We start from the raw sequence: 20,481 nt of genomic DNA, 5'->3' as shown, positions 1-20,481 counted from the left end.
GACACTTGAACTATCTCAAACATGGCAGATTTCAGCCACATCCCGAATTAGCTGGCGCTGCCAGACGTGTTGTGACGGCACCACTGCCTGAGCCCAGCTCAGTAACGGGCTCGTGGTAATGGTGCCACTCTGATAAGACTGGAGAGCTGTGTAAAAGTTTGCTGTGCCCCAAATGTGGGCAAGATGAAAGATTAATTGTAGGTAAACCATGTTAACACATGAAAAGAAGGCAGGTATCATCTTTTCGTGCATGGTTCTTCAGAACTTCCTCAGGTGGTGTTACTGGAGTGGGAAAAGTCATTTGTCTCTTATAATTGTGCACCTCATGCAAGATTAGAGCCCTAGTCTTCAAAGCCACTGTTTGGATAGATCTGAGAGACCTGCCTGCTGAATGCTTGTTTCAAGGAAACAAATGTTATCTCTTTCTCCTCCCTGTAGATGGATTGAATCTTCTGTGTTGAATGCCGCTGGATTTCTTACTGGATTTCACGTCTGGAAAAATACTTGTGATTTAAGCCACTCTGTGGCAGACTGAATTGTGGATCCCGGGATCCTAAGACTTTAGCTCTTGAGGAGAAGCCACTGCTTGATCACGTTAACCTGACATCCCAGCCACGATGGTGCTGTCACAAAGACAACGAGATGAACTGTAAGAGATCATTGTTTTTAAATTTGTGTCGCATTTTCATTAAACTTCAATTATTAACATTTGTTTCCCAGTACATTTTAGAGTTGCTTTATTCACATGCCTATCAAGTGCTGTGTATTGTGGTTTAGATCTCTCTACTCTTTATTTTTGATAGGATTGCTGGTGTTTGGTAATAGAAATGGTGAAAATGTATTTTCAAAGTTATTAATGGCATAAAAAATGGATTCTTCAATTTGCAACAAGCACATTGTAATATATGCTACAAGCTGATCTGTGAATTCTGCTTCTATCTTGAGTAAATTCTGACAATATTTGCTACTTCACTTCAGAATGTAGACAAGGATCTGACCAGAATGTGCTACGTTGTGATGACAATCTTTCTTTGACTCCTTACATTGCATTTAAAACCTTGTTTTGTAGAAATCGAGCGATAGCAGATTACCTCCGTTCCAATGGCTACGAGGAGGCCTATTCGGTTTTTAAAAAGGAAGCTGAGTTAGATGTGGTGAGTTCAAACAAGATTCTTCATCTATATTTTAATTTCAAAATTTGTCAGTTTCATGGCATTTGCATCTGTTTTGAGCATGTTTGCCTATTAGCTGAGTCGTTTTTAGAACTGGAGGTAATTAACTCATAGAGTTTATTGCCTTGACAGGAAACCAAAAAACAATCACTGGGGAACTTGGCCATTCCTGAGTGAATGGTTTCATAACCAGATTCGAAATGGTCTGTGAGACCGTGCAGCTTTGAAGACTGATTTCACCTGGGAATGTTTAAGAAACAGACAAAACTTGATTGCTTTTGTCCTCTCCTTTTATCATATGGAGCAAATCTTTTGAGGTTGGAATTGCATCAGGAGTTAAGTTGTTGCTCGAGTCTGTTGCATACACCTTGAGTAACCAGGGAGTAGGAGAGCAGGCCCAAACAGTTCATAGAAGTTGATCATCCAAAAAGGCCAAGTTGGATGGGGCTTGGAGAGCAACCTGACCTAGTGAAAGTTGTCTCTGTCTGTGGCAGGAGGGTGGAATAATATGAGCCTTAAGGTCACTTCAAACCCCAAAGAGTCTGTGATTGTATGACCAGCTCTGATGAGCAGCTCTGGTTAGACTGTATGGATGCCAGTGATTCACACCATTCATTTCTTGCAACTTCATCCTGTTGATTTGTCTTTGTCATGTGTGATTGTTGGTAAAGTTTTTAACCTTGCCACCTGTTAGCATAGAAGGTGTGAATTTCATCCAGCTACAGGTGGATTGAGGAGTAAACTTCAGTGTGCTACCTCTGGAAAAATCCTTGTCTTTTCTTTGCCACAAATCTTGCATTGTTCTTCTCACAAAATGCTTGGTTGAAGTTTGGCTTAATTTATCTATTCTGTTTCCAGTATCTAATAAATAACTAGAAATGACAAATTGAAATACCATACTTATAATTGAAAATCCTAATACCATTCCCCTATCTGCCTTATCTATCAACCTAATTAAGTTTTCTCTTCCCAAAGGTTAGGAAGGCAATCTAAATAGGCTAGATGGTCCTGAGGGAAAGAGAAAATGCAGTTGCTGAAAGTTTCACATGACTTTTTTAGCAAGAAAATCTGTATTGGAGTGGGCTATACTAAAATGAGAAAAAAAAGTTAAAGGCTGAAATTATTTGAGTAGATTGGAAGAGTTCAAGTATAGGTCTGTAAAGAGGGATTTAATTTTTGTATGCATTATTAATACAGATAACTCCAGGTTTTACAAGTGCCCCTAAAGTAGTAGGTTAACATCTGGTCTCTGACCAAAGGTAGCCAGTCCCCAGAGCTTTCATCTTTTATGGAGTAAAGCATAACATTTCTATTTCCCTATGCCTGCATCTAATTTAGGATTATTCTAGTATGAGATTGTCATTTTGCACATGGAAAGAAAGTGCAACATTTAGTTACTCTTCTGTGCCCTTGATGTTTGTTTTTATGTATTGCTTTTCTTCCTCTTTCATTATTTAAATGCTTCTCCTCAGAATGAAGAGTTAGATAAGAAGTATGCTGGACTTCTGGAAAAAAAATGGACATCTGTTATAAGATTACAAAAGAAGGTATGTAGAGATCTGATGGATTTATCTGTATAAAAACTTAGCACTGAACAGAATGTTCTGTATTTTCCTTGTCAGACAAGTGCACTGGTTAGGCAATGATGCCTCAAAGATGAACGTTGATGGCTTGAGTAGGGAAAATAGCTCAATCCATGTCATAGGAAGTGTTTTATCCATGTCAGTGCTGGCAGAGTCACCCTCTCAGTGTCTTTGTAAAAGTTCCTGGGCTTCAGTTTATGGATGGCATATGCAGTCCTGAAGCTGGAAAGGCAAGAGGTGCCTTGAGGCAGTTGGTGAGCATGGAGATGGATGTGCGGAGGGCTTGGCTGGGTTACAGTGGAGGGGCAATCAGTGCTGCCCCTTGTCTTTGGCCACGGCCTGAGAGGGAAGGAGCCATTAGCTCCAGTGCATTAGAGTGAGGGATTCTGCTGCAAGTGGAGAGTACAAAGCTCTATTTAGTTGCGCTTCAGTGCTTTGAGAGAGTATTAAAAGAAAAAAAAACCCTAAAATCAGTGTGTTAACAGTGAAGACCTGTCTCTTGTGCTTGTTAATACAGCAAAGGGTCTATTTGCCCTCCAGTGTCTCTGTTGTTGGTTAACGTGCGTGCCAGCTCCAGAGGGGACACAATTCCTGCAGTAACATCCCTTTTTGTTGGCACAACCTTATTGGCTCAATAGTAATTCAAATATGTTTGTACAGTGTGTGAGTAAAGGTGATTTTGTAGAACTCTTTTTTCCTGTGAAAATATTTGGAAATTTGAGAAGAATAAATGATTAATGATTGAATTACTAAAGAACAAATTATAAATTATTAAAGAATAAACTGTAAAGGATTAATTTAGGTTTGATTTTTAAGAACACCAGTCGTGTTGGGTCCATGCAGTCTTTGCTTTAATGGGAGTTTAGGAGTCAGTTGTTATTTGGATTATTAATACAAGAAGGTCAATTAGATCTTGTTTTAAACCAGAAATGAATGGTCTCTTTAAAATTCATGCACTTAGGTAATGGAATTAGAATCGAAGCTGAATGAAGCTAAGGAAGAATTTACATCAGGTGGACCTCTTGGTCAGAAACGAGACCCTAAGGAGTGGATTCCTCGTCCTCCAGAGAAGTATGCATTGAGTGGGCACAGGAGTCCTGTCACTCGAGTCATTTTCCATCCAGTTTTCAGTGTTATGGTCTCTGCTTCAGAGGATGCCACAATAAAGGTATGTGTGTGCTCCAGAGAAATGAGCTAAGCAAGTCAGAGACTGTAATAGTGGATATCAGTGTATCAGACTGGACATTCTGGATTGGTGGAAGGTTGTTCTTGGTTCTGCTTCAGCAGGGACAGTTCTCTCAAGTATGATGCCCTATATAATCTACAAATTTTAGTTTTATGCAGGTCCAATTAATGTCTTAAAGGGTACTTTACTATCCTGTGTCTTGAGGAAAAAATAATGAAGCTAATGTGGATTTAGATACCTTAAACCTGTTCCTGTTTCTGCAGCAAACAGTGCCAGCTGAAACAGCAACAGCTTAGTGTGTGGTGGATGTTACAGAAGGGCCTAATAAGCTTTATTTTTATTCTCTTATGAACGAAACGCCCACTTTGTTGTGTATATTTTGGGGGTTTGTTTTTTGTTTAGGATATAATTTACAATGAAATACCTCAATTTTGTGCTTAAGAGAGATACAGTAAAATCTGTAGGAGCTTGCTCTGTTTTAAAGGCTTTGTTTGTGGTTAGATGATGGGAGACTGCCTTAATTAGGAGGTGAGAACAGGACTGCATGCTGTCCTGCAGCTGTTAACTGCAAACATTTGTTTAATCTCTGAGCAGTTCTGTAATCTCTGAATGTTTGAATGTGTGTGTATCAAACTCTTCAGAAGGTTTTGGATTATCACCCCTAACCCAAGGCATTTTGAGTATTGCTTTGTGGTATGCAAAATATTTGCTGGTTGGTTCTGAAGAAAGCAAGTGAATCCTGGAGTGACAGTAAAGCTGCAAAATGGTGAAGGGGACATTAAAGATGATCCTTTCCCCACGACTGAAAGTGGGCTGTATTGCTAGAGAGCTGGCACAGAAAGAGATGGAGAAAAACAGTCTGTACAAAGTGCATTTGTTCTGTCCAGTGTTTTCTAAATTGGCCTTATTTTTAAGGGTACTGGGTATTCAGACTTCCATATGCAATGAAACTTGTCCTCCTGGTTTTGTAATGCTTTCAGATAGCCTGAAAGCAGTTTCAAAATGTATGATTTTAGTTAATTTATAAGTAACAAAATTACATAAGAAGAATGCTTATTTTCAATGCTGTTAAGCTTTTTAGGGCTGTCTGTCTCTTGGTCAATTAAATATTGAACAAGGTGTCAGACTGGCCTGCAGAGTGCAAATGTGAGGCTGGAGAATACAAAGAGTAATGGGTTGCTGCTGACCAATTGTCTGTTCACTTGTCAGGTGTGGGATTATGAGACAGGAGACTTCGAGCGAACCCTGAAGGGGCACACAGACTCTGTGCAAGATATTTCCTTTGACCACACTGGCAAACTTTTGGCCTCCTGTTCTGCTGATATGACCATTAAGCTATGGGATTTCCAGGGCTTTGAGTGCATCAGAACTATGCATGGTAAGGTATAAAGGGATTGATTTAGCAGTCTGTAAAGTGAGATTTTTTATTTTTTTTTTTAATCCAGGAAAACTGCTGATGTGGAAAGGGGTTATAGACCAGAGTATTGTCCAAAAGAAGGAGAGGGGATATTTTGATGCTTTGAGTGCTCTGTAAATAAGGGATACATGTAGCATCTATGGAATGAAATAGCATCTCAAGTCTGCTATGCATGATGCAGTGGGAAGCATCCCATAATGACATTGAAATGAAATGGCACTTAGAGGGATTTTAGCACTAAATCTTAAATGCTTACGAGACAATAAAACTGCCTGCAAATCAGTGAAAGATTACCTCCTTCAACCCTCTGTGTCCCTGATGCAGGGCTGCAGGAAGGGAGCAATCAGGAGTTGTGGCTGCCTCGTGTGTGTCTGATCACACAGGAACCTGCCCTTTGCACCGAGTTCAAAAGCCATAGGAAAAATGGGAAAGTGCAATAACCACAACTGTCTAATATTAACAGCAAATATTTATTTTAGTCTTATGTAAAAGCATTTTTCTTGCTTTTAGTATCATCTTGTAGAAGTGGTGAGTAGGAATAGGGAATGTTTGAGAGTTACAAAAATAAACACCCACTCATAGATATACCCAAGTAAACAGAAAGCAACTTTAAAGGATACACAGTGTCTGGACTGTGTGGGCTCTAAAAATATAAATGATTATTTCATAAAACCCCAAGTTTATATGGAAGGATTATACCATAAAACACGCGCTAGTGCTGTGGCTACTTGCCCAAGATAAAGAAATGATAAGTTCTGTGTCCTATGTGAAAACTCTGCCAGTGCCACTTAGTGAAGGTTTTATTTTGTTTTTAGGTCATGACCATAATGTTTCTTCAGTAGCCATCATGCCCAATGGAGATCATATAGTTTCTGCCTCGAGGGATAAAACTATCAAAATGTGGGAAGTCCAGACAGGGTAAGTGCACTTTTGGGCAAACAGCAACACTGGAACAAAGCAAGCAGAAACCACTGTGTAGAGGAATGGGCCACAGGAATCCCAATGTCAGCAGGCATTGTTTGAATTGAGAAATAATGTTGTGCCCTTTAGACTAATTCAATCATTAGACACAGCAGTTTAGGTGTTAGTTTTAATTAGTCAGTACTAATGGGTTTGTCTTTCTGGGAGCTATAAGGGTAGAACTCAGGACCAGTTAGGGAAACAAATTTGCTGGTTAACAATGACTTTAGAGGAGGGAGCATCTATTACCTTTCTTACACAGATCAAGGTGTTTCCTGATTTTATTGCTTTTTTGTTGTCTTGCTTGTTTTATTCATCAGTTGTCTCTCTGATATCTGAATGACCTGTAAATCTCTACTTGTACTTAAAATACCTATTTGATACAAATAGTCATGTCACCTTTATTTGTCCCAAGAGCTTCCTGCCTTAACAAGGATTTGCCATTTCTTAGTGGTCACTTCTTTCTCTTGTCAATTTCCTTTCTATGAACTGTTTATGGCCTTGTCCATGACCAGCCAGAATGGACATGTGTTTACTAAAATATTTTATCTGAACTACTAAGAGTAGGTTGAGTGTCCTCAAATTTCCAAGGCATGTGTAGTGGGTTATTTGATGGTGGTTGAGTCATGCTGTGGGTTTGGGTGTTTGGTTTTTTTTTGGCAGTTACTGCGTGAAGACTTTCACGGGGCACAGAGAATGGGTGCGCATGGTGCGGCCCAACCAGGATGGCACCTTGATTGCCAGCTGTTCCAACGACCAGACGGTGCGCGTGTGGGTGGTAGCGACAAAGGAATGCAAAGCTGAGCTCCGAGAGCACGAGCATGTGGTAGAATGCATTTCCTGGGCTCCTGAAAGCTCCTACTCCACCATATCAGAAGCTACAGGATCAGAGGTAACGTTCCCAGGCTGTTACACAAGCACACACAGGGAGCTTTGTCCGTGCTCTGTGTAGCGCTGACAGCAACTGAGCTTTGGGCTCAGAGGGCCTGGCAGGTACAACAGGTATATGGGTACTTTGGCTGAGTATCTTGGCATGCACTGAATCCTCATCTTGGCTTCACAGGATCCAGCTCTTGTGTTTATCAGTAGGAATTGCCTTTGCACTAGCAAAAGTGAACTTTGGAGACATACTCTGTTCTGGGAAGGGTGAGAGTGGGACCACTGTTTCACATTGCAGCAAAGAAATGTGGAAGGCAGCTGCTCTGGCATAAAGTGAAGATTATAAGGATGTTTAGCAATTGGGAGCTAGCAGAGGGAAGGAGTCAGTCAGGAATTCAGAATGAAGCTGTCGTGGGTGCACTGTGCTGGAGTCAAGCTCTGTCTGCTGTGTCCTGCTGCACAGTTAAAGATGGGAGAAAGCATTCTGTAACTAAAATGAATCCCCATTTGTGTGATCCCAGATAAGATACCTCTTCTGGTGAGCCTCAAAAAAGGCTTGCTAAAGGCCAGCAAAACTTTTCTCCTAAGGATGTCAAAGTGTAGAAGAAATTAACTAGAAATTAACTCCAGTTTCTAGTCAAGCCACCTGGCATTGGTGTCTCGCCCTCCACTTCCAAAGGTCATGCACACCCCAGGGGAGAAGTAGCTACACCGAACACAGGGACTTGTCTAGTGATGGCTTTTACAGGTTATTTCAGTCAAATTTTACTTGAATCCTTGAAAGATCCTACAATTTTTTAGTTCTAAGTAATTAAAACGAAGTTCTGAGTGTGTCTGTGTTGCCGAGGGCTCTGTCGTGGTGCGTCCCCTGCCCCCTGCTGGTGGGATCGGGCACAGCCTGCTCGGGAGCAGCTTCACTGCACACCTGGGACAGGTGTGTGGCCCTGGCAGCTCGGCCGTGGGTCACACCGTGTGTGGATACACACACAGATGGCTTAGAGCTGGGCCATCAGTCACACCATGCACGTGTACATGTAGAAATGCCTTCAGATAGGAAGTTTTCAGAAGTTCTTCATCCCTCCTCATTGCATTTTATGAGGAATGTGAACACAAAGGTATGTGTGGGCTGTATCCTGGCTTGTCCCAAGATGTGGGGCTTGAGCTATGCCTAATGTTAACAGAGGATGTCTTGCAGTAGGCAAGTGTGTATTCAAAGTGTAATTCAGGTTGTAGCATCAGCAGGCTGTACAACAATTTCTTTTAACAGATTAATTCCTATTTTGGTGTAATTCTCCTAGCATTAGTACTAATGCCTGTGACCCAGCTTGGGTAGTGTGGGTTTATTTGCTGTAAGCTGTCATACAGTCTGATTTTGGTACTAAGAAATAGCACTGGGAAGGGATCTGCTCCCTTTCTCCACATCCCCCTTCCATTCCATGTATGCCATAACTTAAACCATAATTTTCTATAGACTAAGAAGAGTGGCAAGCCTGGGCCTTTTCTGCTGTCTGGATCCAGAGACAAGACCATTAAGATGTGGGACATTAGCACTGGCATGTGCCTTATGACACTTGTAAGTCCTTTGATGTTTTTGTGGCAGTCATAGCTGAGTATGTAAAACCAGTTTTAATGAAATGTATTATCTTGCATGTTATGTTTTCAAGAGAAGGCAGAGTTATGGAAATAAGACAAGTGCTGGAAATACAGTTTAATGGCTTCTATAGTTCAGATGTTGTTGTTGCTGAGAAATACTGAGAATCTCCAAAACCACAGAGTGAATGCTGTCCTGTGATGAGGAGCTTGGTTTGTCTGCAGAAATGCTGATAATAATCTGAATTTCGTCTGCTGTAAAATGTTGTGTTGTTCCCATGTGTGGGACTTCTGTGGGCCATAGCCTGCTGTTCCCAGGCTGGATTCTGGTGAGACTGGGTGGTGGTGCTCCGCATGGAGAGCAGAATTGGTGCAGATCACATGAGGACTGCTGTTTGTTTGCCTTCAAGGACAGGAACACACATTGTTGGGAGAGCTGATAGAGGTGTAATAATAGAAACTGGAGATAAACTGTGAGTTCTAACGAGTTTGAGGAGCTTGGTGCTGTCCTTGTGGGGCCGGGAGGGGGTCCCTTGGTGTGCTGTAGTGTGAGGTGTGGGATGCTCAGCTCTCAGCCTGCACCTGCTCACTGATCTCTCCTTGTGCACAAGGTGGGCCATGATAACTGGGTACGTGGAGTCCTGTTCCATTCTGGGGGAAAGTTTATTTTGAGCTGTGCTGATGACAAGACTCTCCGTGTCTGGGACTTCAAGAACAAGCGATGCATGAAAACGCTCAACGCGCACGAACACTTTGTTACCTCTTTGGGTACGTATTGCTCCCGTGCTTGCTGCCAGGGCAGAGCCAGAGCTGCAGCTGGGTGCCAGGCTGGAATTCACCTTTGAGCTCTAGTGACACCTTGTGCTGTGTGTGTGTTAATCAAATAAGGACATAGAGGAGTTGGAGTGTGCTGGATTTTTCCACTTCTGCTGCCAGTGTAGCGCATGGATAAGGATGTTAACTGCCAGGGAGTTCTGGAACCTGTCAGTAGAGAGTGCAGGCATCTGGGGAGTGCTCTACTGCCAATGCTTGCCCAGCAAAGGGAAGAAAGTGGGAATGTGCACAAAACAGTTAGAAAAAAATTACTTGAATTCCTGGGCGTGCCTGGTTGGTGTTACCAGTTCTTGGTAGACATTAGTTCCCCTTTGCCTTGGTGAAGCCAGAGCAGAACAACCCCTCCCTGTTCAGCCAATCTGCCTTTGATTGGAGTATTTTCTGTTGTTTTTGCCTCTGTTTCCCTGGCAATCTGTAGCTCCTTCAGCAGAGCTGTATGAGTTTGGTCAGCAGGGAGCCTGGAGCTGGCTGCTGAGGTTCCCTGACCAAACTGGCAAGTTTAATTAAATGCAGGGCTTGACTTCCCCCTGAAATGGCTGAGGAGAGCTAAGGAGAATGGGTGAGGAATGTGTGAGTTGAAGTGCATCAGAATCCTAGCAGGGCCTGCTTAAATCTGGAACAGGCTGCTTCAGTTTACAGCTGGATTTTCTGACCCTTTCTACAGCAAGACAGATTTCTCTTGCTTAAACTTCCTTGTCCTGTCTCTGAGCCAGCCCCAAATTGGTTTGTGTATATGAAATATTTGGGGATCTCCTGCGGAGCAGGACACTGTACAGTTTTGAAGAGTAGCTTACAGACTGTACTGTCTGCAACAAAAAGGTCAAGTTTCCCAATTCTTGAACACCTCTTATTAAATACTTGAAGTTCTGTCTCCTGGTAGAATTGAAAGGTTTTATCAGTGTGAGATGTTTTGTAACTTTGCCTTGAGTTCCTTTGTATGAAAGCTCTTTTACAGCTGAACTGAAAGTAGATTTTCACTCTTTACAAAGTTACAGTATGAGAGAATTTGCCTGCAGAAGTACAGCCACAATGAGCTTTGGAATTTAGCCTTTGAGCTGGTAGAATTATTTTGAAAAATCAGTGCCATTCAGTAAGAGTGGGAAGTGCTGAGGTTTTGGGTTCATTGGTAATGTGAGCTTTTGTCTCCTGGCAGATTTCCACAAGACAGCCCCGTACGTGGTGACTGGGAGTGTAGATCAAACAGTAAAAGTGTGGGAGTGCCGCTGATGGAGTTCACAGTGACCCCTTTTCCTCTGGATGCACTCAGATACCATGGTTACCCATTGAGCTCTGTTTAAATAAATATTGTCTTTTCATGTAAATTATTCTGGATGTAGATTGAGCTTATTAAATGTTACACACAAAGTATTCATGCATGGTGAATCCAAATTGTATACTGTAAATTTACATACGTTGTCTAGAAGTACCATAGGTTTAAGAACATGGGCTGGCATTGGTCACATCAGACCTGAGAAGGCAGAAGTGGGATGATTGGAATAGGGCACTTAACTGAATAGTTGACAGTGTCGTTATGTTGGATAATTTACCTGTTTTTCTTTCTGCTGTCTGTTGGTGCCTGAATTGGTGACCTCATTTGGGAAAAGTTTTGTAGGGCTCTTTCAGAAATGTGTATCTATGTAACATCACTTAAGTGTGCTTAATAAATCTTCTCTAAGAATACTAGATAATAAGGCTGCAATTCAGAATCTTCTGAACCTTATATGTAATTAATGGAAATAAATTAAACTCTGGAATATTTGTCATGAAACATTTGCCAAATCAACAGAAAACACTTGTTTTGGCCTCCTATCACGCAAGGGTTGGTATATTTATAGAACTGACTGTAAACCTGAAATAAGACAACAAATCTTAGTAGCAGCTGATGTGATAAATGTATTTATTTTTTATTTGGTCATTGGTTAAGCTGTGCTGTTAAACTAAGTTTAAATGGTTTTTTTGTTTGGATTTTTTTATGCTAGACAAACTTCCAGGAGGAGTTGTCCATCCCACTAGAGTTTAGTGATCCAGTTTCCAGTAGAGCTTCCTCTCCCAAATGACTGCCATGGTCCAACTTGCTGTTTGCTTTCCATGTTTGTTAGAGATGTGCAATTCCTATTACACAGCAGGATCAAAGGACTCTTCCCTCATTCACTGGCAGGAAGTTGGGGTATACAAAAGTTTCCTCAGTGCCTCCTTGGAAACCCTTTGACAATGAGGTGATCCTCACCTTAGCAATGTGGCTCCAATAAAAACATCCTGGGGTTTGCATGTGGAGAAATACCTTGGGCTGCTGCATTTAAATGCTTTAAAGGAAGCACTAAATACCTTGAGACTCAGCTGACAGTGGCAAGTCAGATCCATACAGGCTTCTAAGAGAAAAACACCATGAACAAAGCCCACTTCCATCTGGCGGAATTGTGCTAAACACTAAAACCAAACCCAAATCCTATCAGCAAAACCAGCCCAGCTCAGTTACTAGTATTTATGTTGTTTGGTGTACACAGTTTTTAATTTGCATATCCCTAAAGTTACATATTTTGATCTGAAATGAATGAAAATACTATAAATTAATATTTTAATCAGCATTTTTGTGACAGATTCCATTGTAGATAACAAAGAATTACAATACTTATCAAACTAACCAGGTCTTTTTAAAAATCCACCTTAAAATTGACAATACAATGAATTACGAGGCTGATGTTTTAACAGGTGAATTTGTGCTTTATTTTATTCCTTTGGTTTAATCTGTGGCTTTTAAACTGTCCCTTTTAAAGCTTAGAGTACCTGACCAGCTTAGGGTGGGCTGGAGGGTGAACACACTGCACTGGTGAGGGGGAACTTCCACAGTCACCCCAGAAGGACCCGTTGTTCTGTGGGAGGAACTGGATGGGGGTGTGGGATCCTCTGGGAAAGGATGGAAGAAGCAGCGTTCTGATGTGGGGGTTTTCAGAGCCAGTTTAAGATCCAGGCTAATCTCTTAAATCCAGTGGTTTCTGTCATTCTCGGTGTGTGTTGCTGCAGTTAAGCATGCACGAATAAAGTCTGTTTCGTTTGTTAGCTGCTTGGACTGGAAACATTTGCTGCTTTTTGTCCTATTAGAGAGTTCCAGATACACAAGTAGTGCATCTTAAGTCCCTCCATGCATCTGCAACTGTAAATTAGTAACATCTGTTTAATTCCTGGTAGGACCTAGAAACTTTATTTAAGTCTAAAGTAAACCACCCTCATGTACATAACTCAAACCTGAATGAGAAATTAAAGGTACCTGTGATGTGGAAGTTGTCTACTGCATTTTTTCCCTGTAGCAAGCAAGCATTTACCAGGACAACCAGCCCCAGTGTCACTGCTGCCGTGCAGAGTGAGCCTTCTGGGGCAGCAGGGAATGATCTCAGGGATGGTCCCCGCTGGACCAGAGCCGAAGCCCTGGTTGGAGGGGAGAGCCACACCAGAGGTGTGGGGGTGAGGGTGCCCGGCGTCACTCCGGGACCCCACTGTTCAACTTTCCCCTCTGTTTCTGTCAGCTCATGCTGTGCCTTTGCTGTGATCAGAACTGCAACAATGAGGTGACTGGGTTAATTGTGAGCAAAGTGTATTGGAGGGGGTGGGAGGGTCACTGCTTATCTGGCACTTCTGACTAAAATTGGCAACACTCACCAGGACCCACCTCTGGCCTGTGCTACTGGGGAGCCACTGCAGACCCCTGGGCTTAACCCAGCCCAGGCGCTGCCACATGGGCTGAAAAGTGCAACATTTATTGTGTTTTAGACAGAATCTGGAAGTTGATGTTTTATAGCATCTTGCACTTTAGAAGGTGAAACAAACCCGTCCTGCTTTTGTGTGTGGTGTGACCAATGTGTGCTCGGGGCACTGAGGAAAGGAAAACAACCCCCACTTGGTAGTGAGTGAGGGCTGTGGGCAGGGGGTCCCTGCCTGCCCCCTGCCTCCTCCTTCCTGTCCATGTGAACTGCCTGAGAAATCACTCTTAGACAGCTCCTGACTCACCTGAGAGCTGTTTAAAAGAAAATATACTTTGTTTTAGTAGACAGTGGTGGCTTGGTAATCTAATGATTTGAATATCGCAATTGCTGAATTGAGTGAAGGAAAAGCGCCCTTGGAGTGAGCTGTTGTGTCCAGCTGTACATAAAGTCCGTGTATTCAATCAATACTGAGAGTCCTGTAGCAAGAGCACGTGCATAGAGGGGTGGGATGGCCAGGGGGGGAGCGGGGGGGTCGCGTTGGATTTGCAAGTCACAACTGGATTTAACTGGCCTTTTTATCTTTCCACTGTGTCATGTAAGTAGCTGCTTTCTTGTCCTACCTGTCCCTCAGGCTTCCCCGAGTTCATTCTGAAGAGAAGTTAGCAAAATCCTCACAGTTTAGAGTTGATCCCGACATTGAGAAGGCAAATGTCAGATGTTTGTTCGAGCGCTGTTAGAGGTTGCAATTGGAGAGAACAGTTCCCAGCTGTAGGAGTTAACTGAAGCTATTGACACAATTAAAATCGGTAAAGGAATGTATATAATACTGCTCTGTGTTTTACAGTAAGATTTGTTGCTCTCAGACTGTGTAAAACAAAATTTATTCATGTTTTCTGCATATTAAAAAAGTCTTATTGTACCAATTGGTAAACTATTAAATGCATATAAAACTAGATGTGGTTTTGTTTCCTTGGATGCAAGAATTAAAACTATTTTGAAAAAAGCTCTTGGTGTTTCACCCTCCGATTTTGCTCCACACCTGCTTTGCCTTTGCTCTAATTTGAATTTAACTTGAGCTCACCTGAGGACAAGGGAAGCAGTTTTGAGGCTGTTGGTGGCAGTTGGAGTAGTGAGAGGTTTTGTTGTTTTGTCGGGTGCAGTGAGGTGCTATGGGAGATGCTCTGTGTGGGCTGAGCTGGTTTCACAGGTGGTCAGGAGAGCCTTGTCCCTGCACTGGGCTGATCCCCAGAGCCTATGTACCCATGGCCTGCTCATGCCACGGGGGACCACCCCTAGGGGCTGTCCCAGTGCTGCTCTTCCCTAGTTAGTTTGGGTTTGGTTGGGTTTTTCCTTTACCTTGACCATCTTTTTACCACAGACTCAACAGGAGCTGCCTTTGACTGTTCTGCACTTGGATGTACATGCTGTTGAGGCTTCTGATTGTGCACTGCCATGAATCCTTGGAATCATCACTCCTGACTTCCTGAGGCAGCACAGGTCCAGTGCAGGGGAGGGGGGTACCTGGAAAGCCAAGGCACTGCATGGTTCTGGAAACATTTGTTCTGCTATTGAGGTCTTGCAGCTGGTGTGTGCTTGGGTTTGATTTTTTTGCTGTGATTTGGCCTTAATTGCCTCAAGTGCTGCTTAGGAGATGGGTCAGTGACCTGAACTGGAATGGGTGCATCTTCATTGATGGAAGAGCACAGACGTGCCCTTGGGCTTGATATGGGGAGAAAATGAAAGGGCACTCTTGCCAGCTGAGGTCTGTGGAAGCAGCTTGTATGATGGTGCTTGACAGCAGGAAGAGCTGTGGGATGGACACTTGGAGATGACCCACTTGCATTTGAGAAAAACAACTACAATCGGGCTCTGCCAGAGCCAGCATATGCATGGGCCATGCCAGCTGGGGTGACAGGGTGGCACAGAGGCAGTTTTTGGAATGAGGGTTGGAAGGATGGCCTTTTATGTCCACAAGCACAGTCAGCTTGTCATAGGGAGCATAAGGGAGGTTCAGGTGTGAGTTGCCCTGAGCAATCTGGGCAGTTGAATTTAATTTCCCCCCTCAGTTTGGTAAGTTGTTTCTTGTGCAGTGAGTGCTGTGCTGACAGCAGCTCTGTAGGTGTGTGAGGTTGTTTCTACCAGCTATTTCCATTCCTGATATAGCTCTGATGGATGGGCATTAAAACATTCTTCAGCAGACAGGGCTGAATATGTAGTGACATAGTGTTTGGGAATTGGGGGGGATGACATGGTTGGAAGTGCACAGGCTTCCCCCCCAGAATGTGACCAGGGAATGCCGTGATGGTTTAAGAGGTGACTTTCTTGGAAAGAAAGTTGTAGCTTTTATGGTGTGATGTGTCTGATGACATTTAAGTGGAAAGAGAGGCAGGAGGCTACAAGTAGTGTATTTCCAGGTGCCTCCTTCAGGATTGCTGAGGAGTTGATCTTTCCCTTCAATTACTTCATTTTGCTGCTGTAGCAGTTGCTGTCAGTCCTGGGGCCAGTGCAGCCTCAGGGCTCCTGTGGATCACATGGGGCTTAAATCCTGTCTGGGCCAAACCTGAGTGAGGTGGGCTACATGTACGTCCGTGAACTAGAAGCAAAGGTAGCTTTGCAGGCAAGTTGTTCTAGGGCTGAACATCTGCCCACCTCTGGTCCAGCTGTGGCCCAGGGCTCATTGGAGTCAGTTCTGACATTTGTTTTTGTCTAAGAACTTGTGAACAGAGCAATGAGAACACCCAGATTCTGAAAGAGGTCAAGAGAGGTACAAACAGATGTTGGTAAATGCAGTTATCAGCCTGCTCTGCCCTGGGAGCTGTTGGCACTGGAGCCTCAGTAGCTGGGACTTGCATCCTTCAGTTTCATTGCACATGGGTCCAACATCCCCCAAGGCCCCCTGTGTCCCTGCTCCCCCCTCTTCCCCTGGAGGTGACTCCTCTCCCTTAGCACAGATTCTGCCAGCAGAGGGTGGGTCCTGCCCCTGGCACGTGGGGTTGTGACTGGGGTACTGGCTTAAAAGTTTTAAAACTTCCAGCTCACCTCAACCTGTTCTCTTCTCTGGCTCCTGCTCAAAGGAACCAGGAGTGGTGGCTCCAGTGCTGTACCAATACCTTGCACCAAATCGTAAGAAAACCAATAAAGTACCTAAAATAGTTTAAAAAGCTTTTAATGGACTGAAAGACACTAGTAAAAGAAAAATCTTGTAGGAAAGATGCACTGTAGTCATTTATTGATTGCTTTCCAGGAAATTCAGAATTTTTCTAATAGGAGCAAGTTCATTTGCAGTGAAGAGATTCTGCTTTGTTGCCTCCAACACCTCAGAGGCTGCTCCCTCCTTACTCCCACACCCCGAGTTACAAATACCTGTTAGGTCAGACAGGAAACCGAGGGTACAGAGCACAGGGACAGCACTTGGCTCCAAAGGTCAGTAAAAGAAGCAGCGCAGATTAGCACGGGGCACGATCCATGACAGACAACGCGAGGGAGGGAGAGGCTGGGCACCGGCAGTGCAGGGCTGCGGTGGGCCCAGGGTTGTTCTACAGCTTGATCTGCTTGGAAAACAAGACATTCAACTCTGTCGGCATCCCAGGGCCTGCAGTGGCCACGGTCTTCCTGCCTGGGGGCAGTGACAACCACCTGGGATGTGTGTGTGAGGGGAGGGGACAGGAGGATTTCTTTAGTGGCACCTGCCATTCAGTACCGTCCATTGCCAGCAATGGAAGCTCCTGGTGCCAGTCCCAAAACCAGTGTGCAAAAACTCCAGAGAAGGTCTTTGCCAGAGGTTTCAGTGCTGGGGGAACTTCAGTTTTTATTTAAGCCCCCGGCCCAAAGCCTGGTACTTTCTGGTTGTGATTCTGTCAGGTTCAAGGCCCTCAGCTCTGTCACAAATAAGACCAAGTCTCTATTTCTGACTTTTCCTCCCCTCTCCCCCCACTTTAATAGTGACAATTCCCTCCTCGCTTCCCTCTTAGCTGCGTTCCCACCTCTCTGAGGCACTGGGGTTTCCACTGCAATGGAATTTTGTGCGCTTTTTTAAACATCAAGCCCTCACTCTTTGGATACAGTATCCCAATTTACTCAGCAGCAAGCAGAGCAGAGGTGGAACAGTGAATATCATATATATATATATATATAGATCTATGTATATATCTATCTATATCTTTACCTTGAAAATTAGAATGTGAATGTTACAAAACCCCACTGAATTGCTAAACTGCCAACCAAACATAGAAAAAATGGTTAAAGGAATCCCATGGCTATATCCTGATGTAGAAAATGCTGTACATTCCCCACTTCCACACGTCACAGGCTTCAGTCATTTGAGCGACACAAATATGGCTGTTCTTAGCACAAACTGGGATAGTGACTTGGGGGAAAAAGAATAAAATCAATCTTTTGGCTTGGAATCCACGTTTTACAAGAACGTGGAACAGTAATGGGGCTGGTTCTGTACTGGTTTAGCAAAGCAGTGTCCTTAGTCAACATAAAAATGACCTGAGAAATGTTACATCCCTCCAGACAGTTCATTTGGAATTCGTATGTACAAAGTAGAAATAACTGCTGCGCACACACACGACACAGACACACACACGGCAGGACGGCCCCGCGCGCGCCAGGACGGGTCTGTGCTGCCTCTGGCCACTTCCCCTCGCGTGGCAGACACAAGCTCGGGCAGACAGATTACATTGCTCAGATTAGTTCTTTGCATTGTGTATTAATTGTACCAGTGCAATAACATTGTCAAAAAGGAGGAGCTGCTCAAGCCCCGGGCCAGATTCAGAAAAGGGTGGTTTAAACTTTTTTAAAGCGAGGTACACGTTAAGCAGAGCTCTGTGTTAAGGGGATGGCAGCAGAAGGCATGCTTGGCTCAGCCTCTTTCTCCTCCACAGCTTTGTCCTCTGCTTCCAGCTGTTCCCCAGCTGTTTTCATGCTTTCCTGGAGCTGCTGGCGTCGCTGCACCTCAGCTTTAAGGTTCTCCAAGTCTTTTTGGCTGAAGGGGAAAGCAGGAAGGGGAGCAGACATTAGACTGGTCTTGGAAATGGTGAAGCACAGGGACAAGGTCATGTTCAATGACGAGGATGCACTCCTTGCACCTGCTCTCCCCTGCAGCTCAGCCACACCTGAGCACAGCCAGGACCTGGTTTGCTGGTTGGGTTCAAACCAAGAGGCACCAGGATGTGCCCCATCAGTGGAGCTGGGGCAGAGCAGGGGGTTCATCTCAGTGATGGCCAGGCAGCCTCCTGTTACTGCATTTTTACCATCAGTGATTATATAAAGACTTAGAACAACACAGCCTCGGCTCAGGTCATCTATTTCCACCACCACCCCCATCAAATTTTCAACTACAAGTCTAAGAGACAATTTATAATAATTAAAAAAAAATAATCTAAATCCTGCTGTTCATAGTGTCTTGATGATGCTCATCAGGGCCTGAATTGTGATCTTGGCTAAAATAAACAAATCCTGGGGAGCTGATTTCTGCTCTCTCATGAATAAAGACAATACAAAAAGACGACTTGATTTTTAAGGGCACAACCCCGAAGAATCACTGTACCTTAGTGGAATGAAGAGAATTCCATTGATAATGTTGAGCTGCTCCAGGACACTGGCCATACTGGGAGCTGTGAACTGCACAGCAAGAGAAAAGAAGTTGTAGGAGTCAGACCCCAGAGATGACTCTGAGCAAGTCCAGACACCATTTACCAACAGTTGAGAAAAACCTCAGGCTCATATGACATCCAAACAGCTGCAAAGTGCCATCATTTATATTATCTACCTCTTTACATCCATAAGCTGAAAAGCAGGATCTAGAGCTCCCCACCAGTCCCTGCAGGAACCTCCTGCTGAACCCTGCATGACTTCAGTTAAATATAGCACAGTGCCATTTCCAAAATGTGTTGGATTTTCTACCTTCCTTCAAGTACTGTAACGAGGGTAAAATTTTCAGTGCTGTTTTTATGGGTTGGAGCCTCTTTGCTGGCCCCCATTCCCTGGACTTGACTTGATTCAAGGTCCTCATGCTCCCTCCACTGCCATGAATCCCTCAGGTGTCTTCCCAGTTCTCCACAGGGAGAAGAAAACCCATCCACAGAGCACTGTACCACTCTGCCCTTCCTGTGGGAGGGAGGCTCTGTAGGTGGGGAACCCTCTTTTCCAGCCTGCTGGGGAATAGCCTGGGAGGGAGAGCACCCATCACGCAGGTCAGCACCTACTCCAGGGCTGGGGTGCTCTGCCAGGTGCACAGGCAGGTAGGAGCAGCTGAGTTTGGCCCAAGAGAGCCAGTCACTCCTGCTCCATGTAAGGCAAGACAGCCTCCCCAACCACAACATCCTTGGAAGGAGAACAAAGCACCTAGTGAGAGATGACAGCATTTTTTAGCATGAGGAAACTGAAGTTCTTCTGCATTGAGCAACCTGCCCCCAGGCTGTGAGTCAGCAGCAGCGCAGGGTTGTGCGGAGGTGTGCCAGGCTCTCAACCCACGAGCTGTCTCCATGTTCCCACCACTTCTCTGGCACCCTGTGATGCTGTTCTCTGCCTCTGACTGCCCAAGCTCAGGAGAAAGAGGCAGAGCCCAGAACACTCTCTCAGAGGGGGCAGATGCTCTGTCCACACTGGTGATATCACATTGTGTCTGAGCTGCTTCCCTGGCAGGGGCCTCCTCCCGAGGAAGGATCTGACCTGACACAGCCACTACACCCTCCTGACACTCTGTATCCCTCAGGAGTAGCTGGACAAATCCCTGCTGGCATGGCCCACTCCCAACTGCTCCCGGGTTACCTTCAGTGGCATGATGTTGGCGTTGGAGCCGTTCTTGTAGATCTCATTCATTGTGCGCTGCAGAGCGACCGCTTGCTGCGTCAGGTATTTCAAGTACTCGGAGCTCTCTTTGGTCTTTTCATGGTGTTCACCGAGCTGATGGGAAAGGGGGAAACAAATGGTTCAGCATCACAAATGAGAGCAGGACCCAACCCTGGGCACATTCCTGGGCACTGCCAGCTCAGCATCCCTACAGGAACTCAGTGGAACACAATTCCATCTGCCTTGGAATTCAAAAATCAACCAACGAGTTCCTTCTGGGAGCCTTATTATCAACATTGCACACTTCCATCAAATGGGAGCACATTTGCTAGGTGAGCAGCATTCCCTGTGCTGGGCTGTGCTT

General features: G+C 44.4%; 2 protein-coding genes across 7 annotated transcripts in view; one reads left to right on the top strand and one right to left on the bottom strand.

Moving 5' to 3' along the window:
* Positions 1–14,272, top strand: part of PAFAH1B1 (platelet activating factor acetylhydrolase 1b regulatory subunit 1) — a 29,377-nt gene extending 15,105 nt beyond the window's left edge. For both annotated transcript variants that reach the window (XM_071574801.1, XM_071574802.1), the window contains exons 2-11: positions 439–649; positions 1,070–1,154; positions 2,645–2,719; positions 3,717–3,923; positions 5,151–5,319; positions 6,174–6,276; positions 6,982–7,210; positions 8,669–8,770; positions 9,399–9,555; positions 10,775–14,272. In XM_071574801.1, the coding sequence (XP_071430902.1) occupies positions 618–649; positions 1,070–1,154; positions 2,645–2,719; positions 3,717–3,923; positions 5,151–5,319; positions 6,174–6,276; positions 6,982–7,210; positions 8,669–8,770; positions 9,399–9,555; positions 10,775–10,848 (1,233 nt within the window). In that variant the 5' untranslated portion in view covers positions 439–617 and the 3' untranslated portion in view covers positions 10,849–14,272. The remainder of the gene's footprint in view (positions 1–438; positions 650–1,069; positions 1,155–2,644; positions 2,720–3,716; positions 3,924–5,150; positions 5,320–6,173; positions 6,277–6,981; positions 7,211–8,668; positions 8,771–9,398; positions 9,556–10,774) is intronic.
* A 2,197-nt stretch (positions 14,273–16,469) lies between these two features.
* Positions 16,470–20,481, bottom strand: part of CLUH (clustered mitochondria homolog) — a 35,731-nt gene continuing 31,719 nt past the window's right edge. For all 5 annotated transcript variants that reach the window (XM_071575400.1, XM_071575401.1, XM_071575398.1 and 2 more), the window contains exons 24-26: positions 20,097–20,231; positions 18,874–18,947; positions 16,470–18,309 (exon numbers count right to left, since the gene is read on the bottom strand). In XM_071575400.1, coding sequence (XP_071431501.1) covers positions 18,138–18,309; positions 18,874–18,947; positions 20,097–20,231 — 381 coding nt within the window. In that variant the 3' untranslated portion in view covers positions 16,470–18,137. The remainder of the gene's footprint in view (positions 18,310–18,873; positions 18,948–20,096; positions 20,232–20,481) is intronic.

This window comes from Pithys albifrons, chromosome 21, assembly GCF_047495875.1.
Source record: "Pithys albifrons albifrons isolate INPA30051 chromosome 21, PitAlb_v1, whole genome shotgun sequence".
Taxonomy (NCBI): domain Eukaryota; kingdom Metazoa; phylum Chordata; class Aves; order Passeriformes; family Thamnophilidae; genus Pithys; species Pithys albifrons.
Note: the sequence above shows the minus strand (reverse complement) of the source record. Positions and strands in the feature narration are given on the sequence as shown.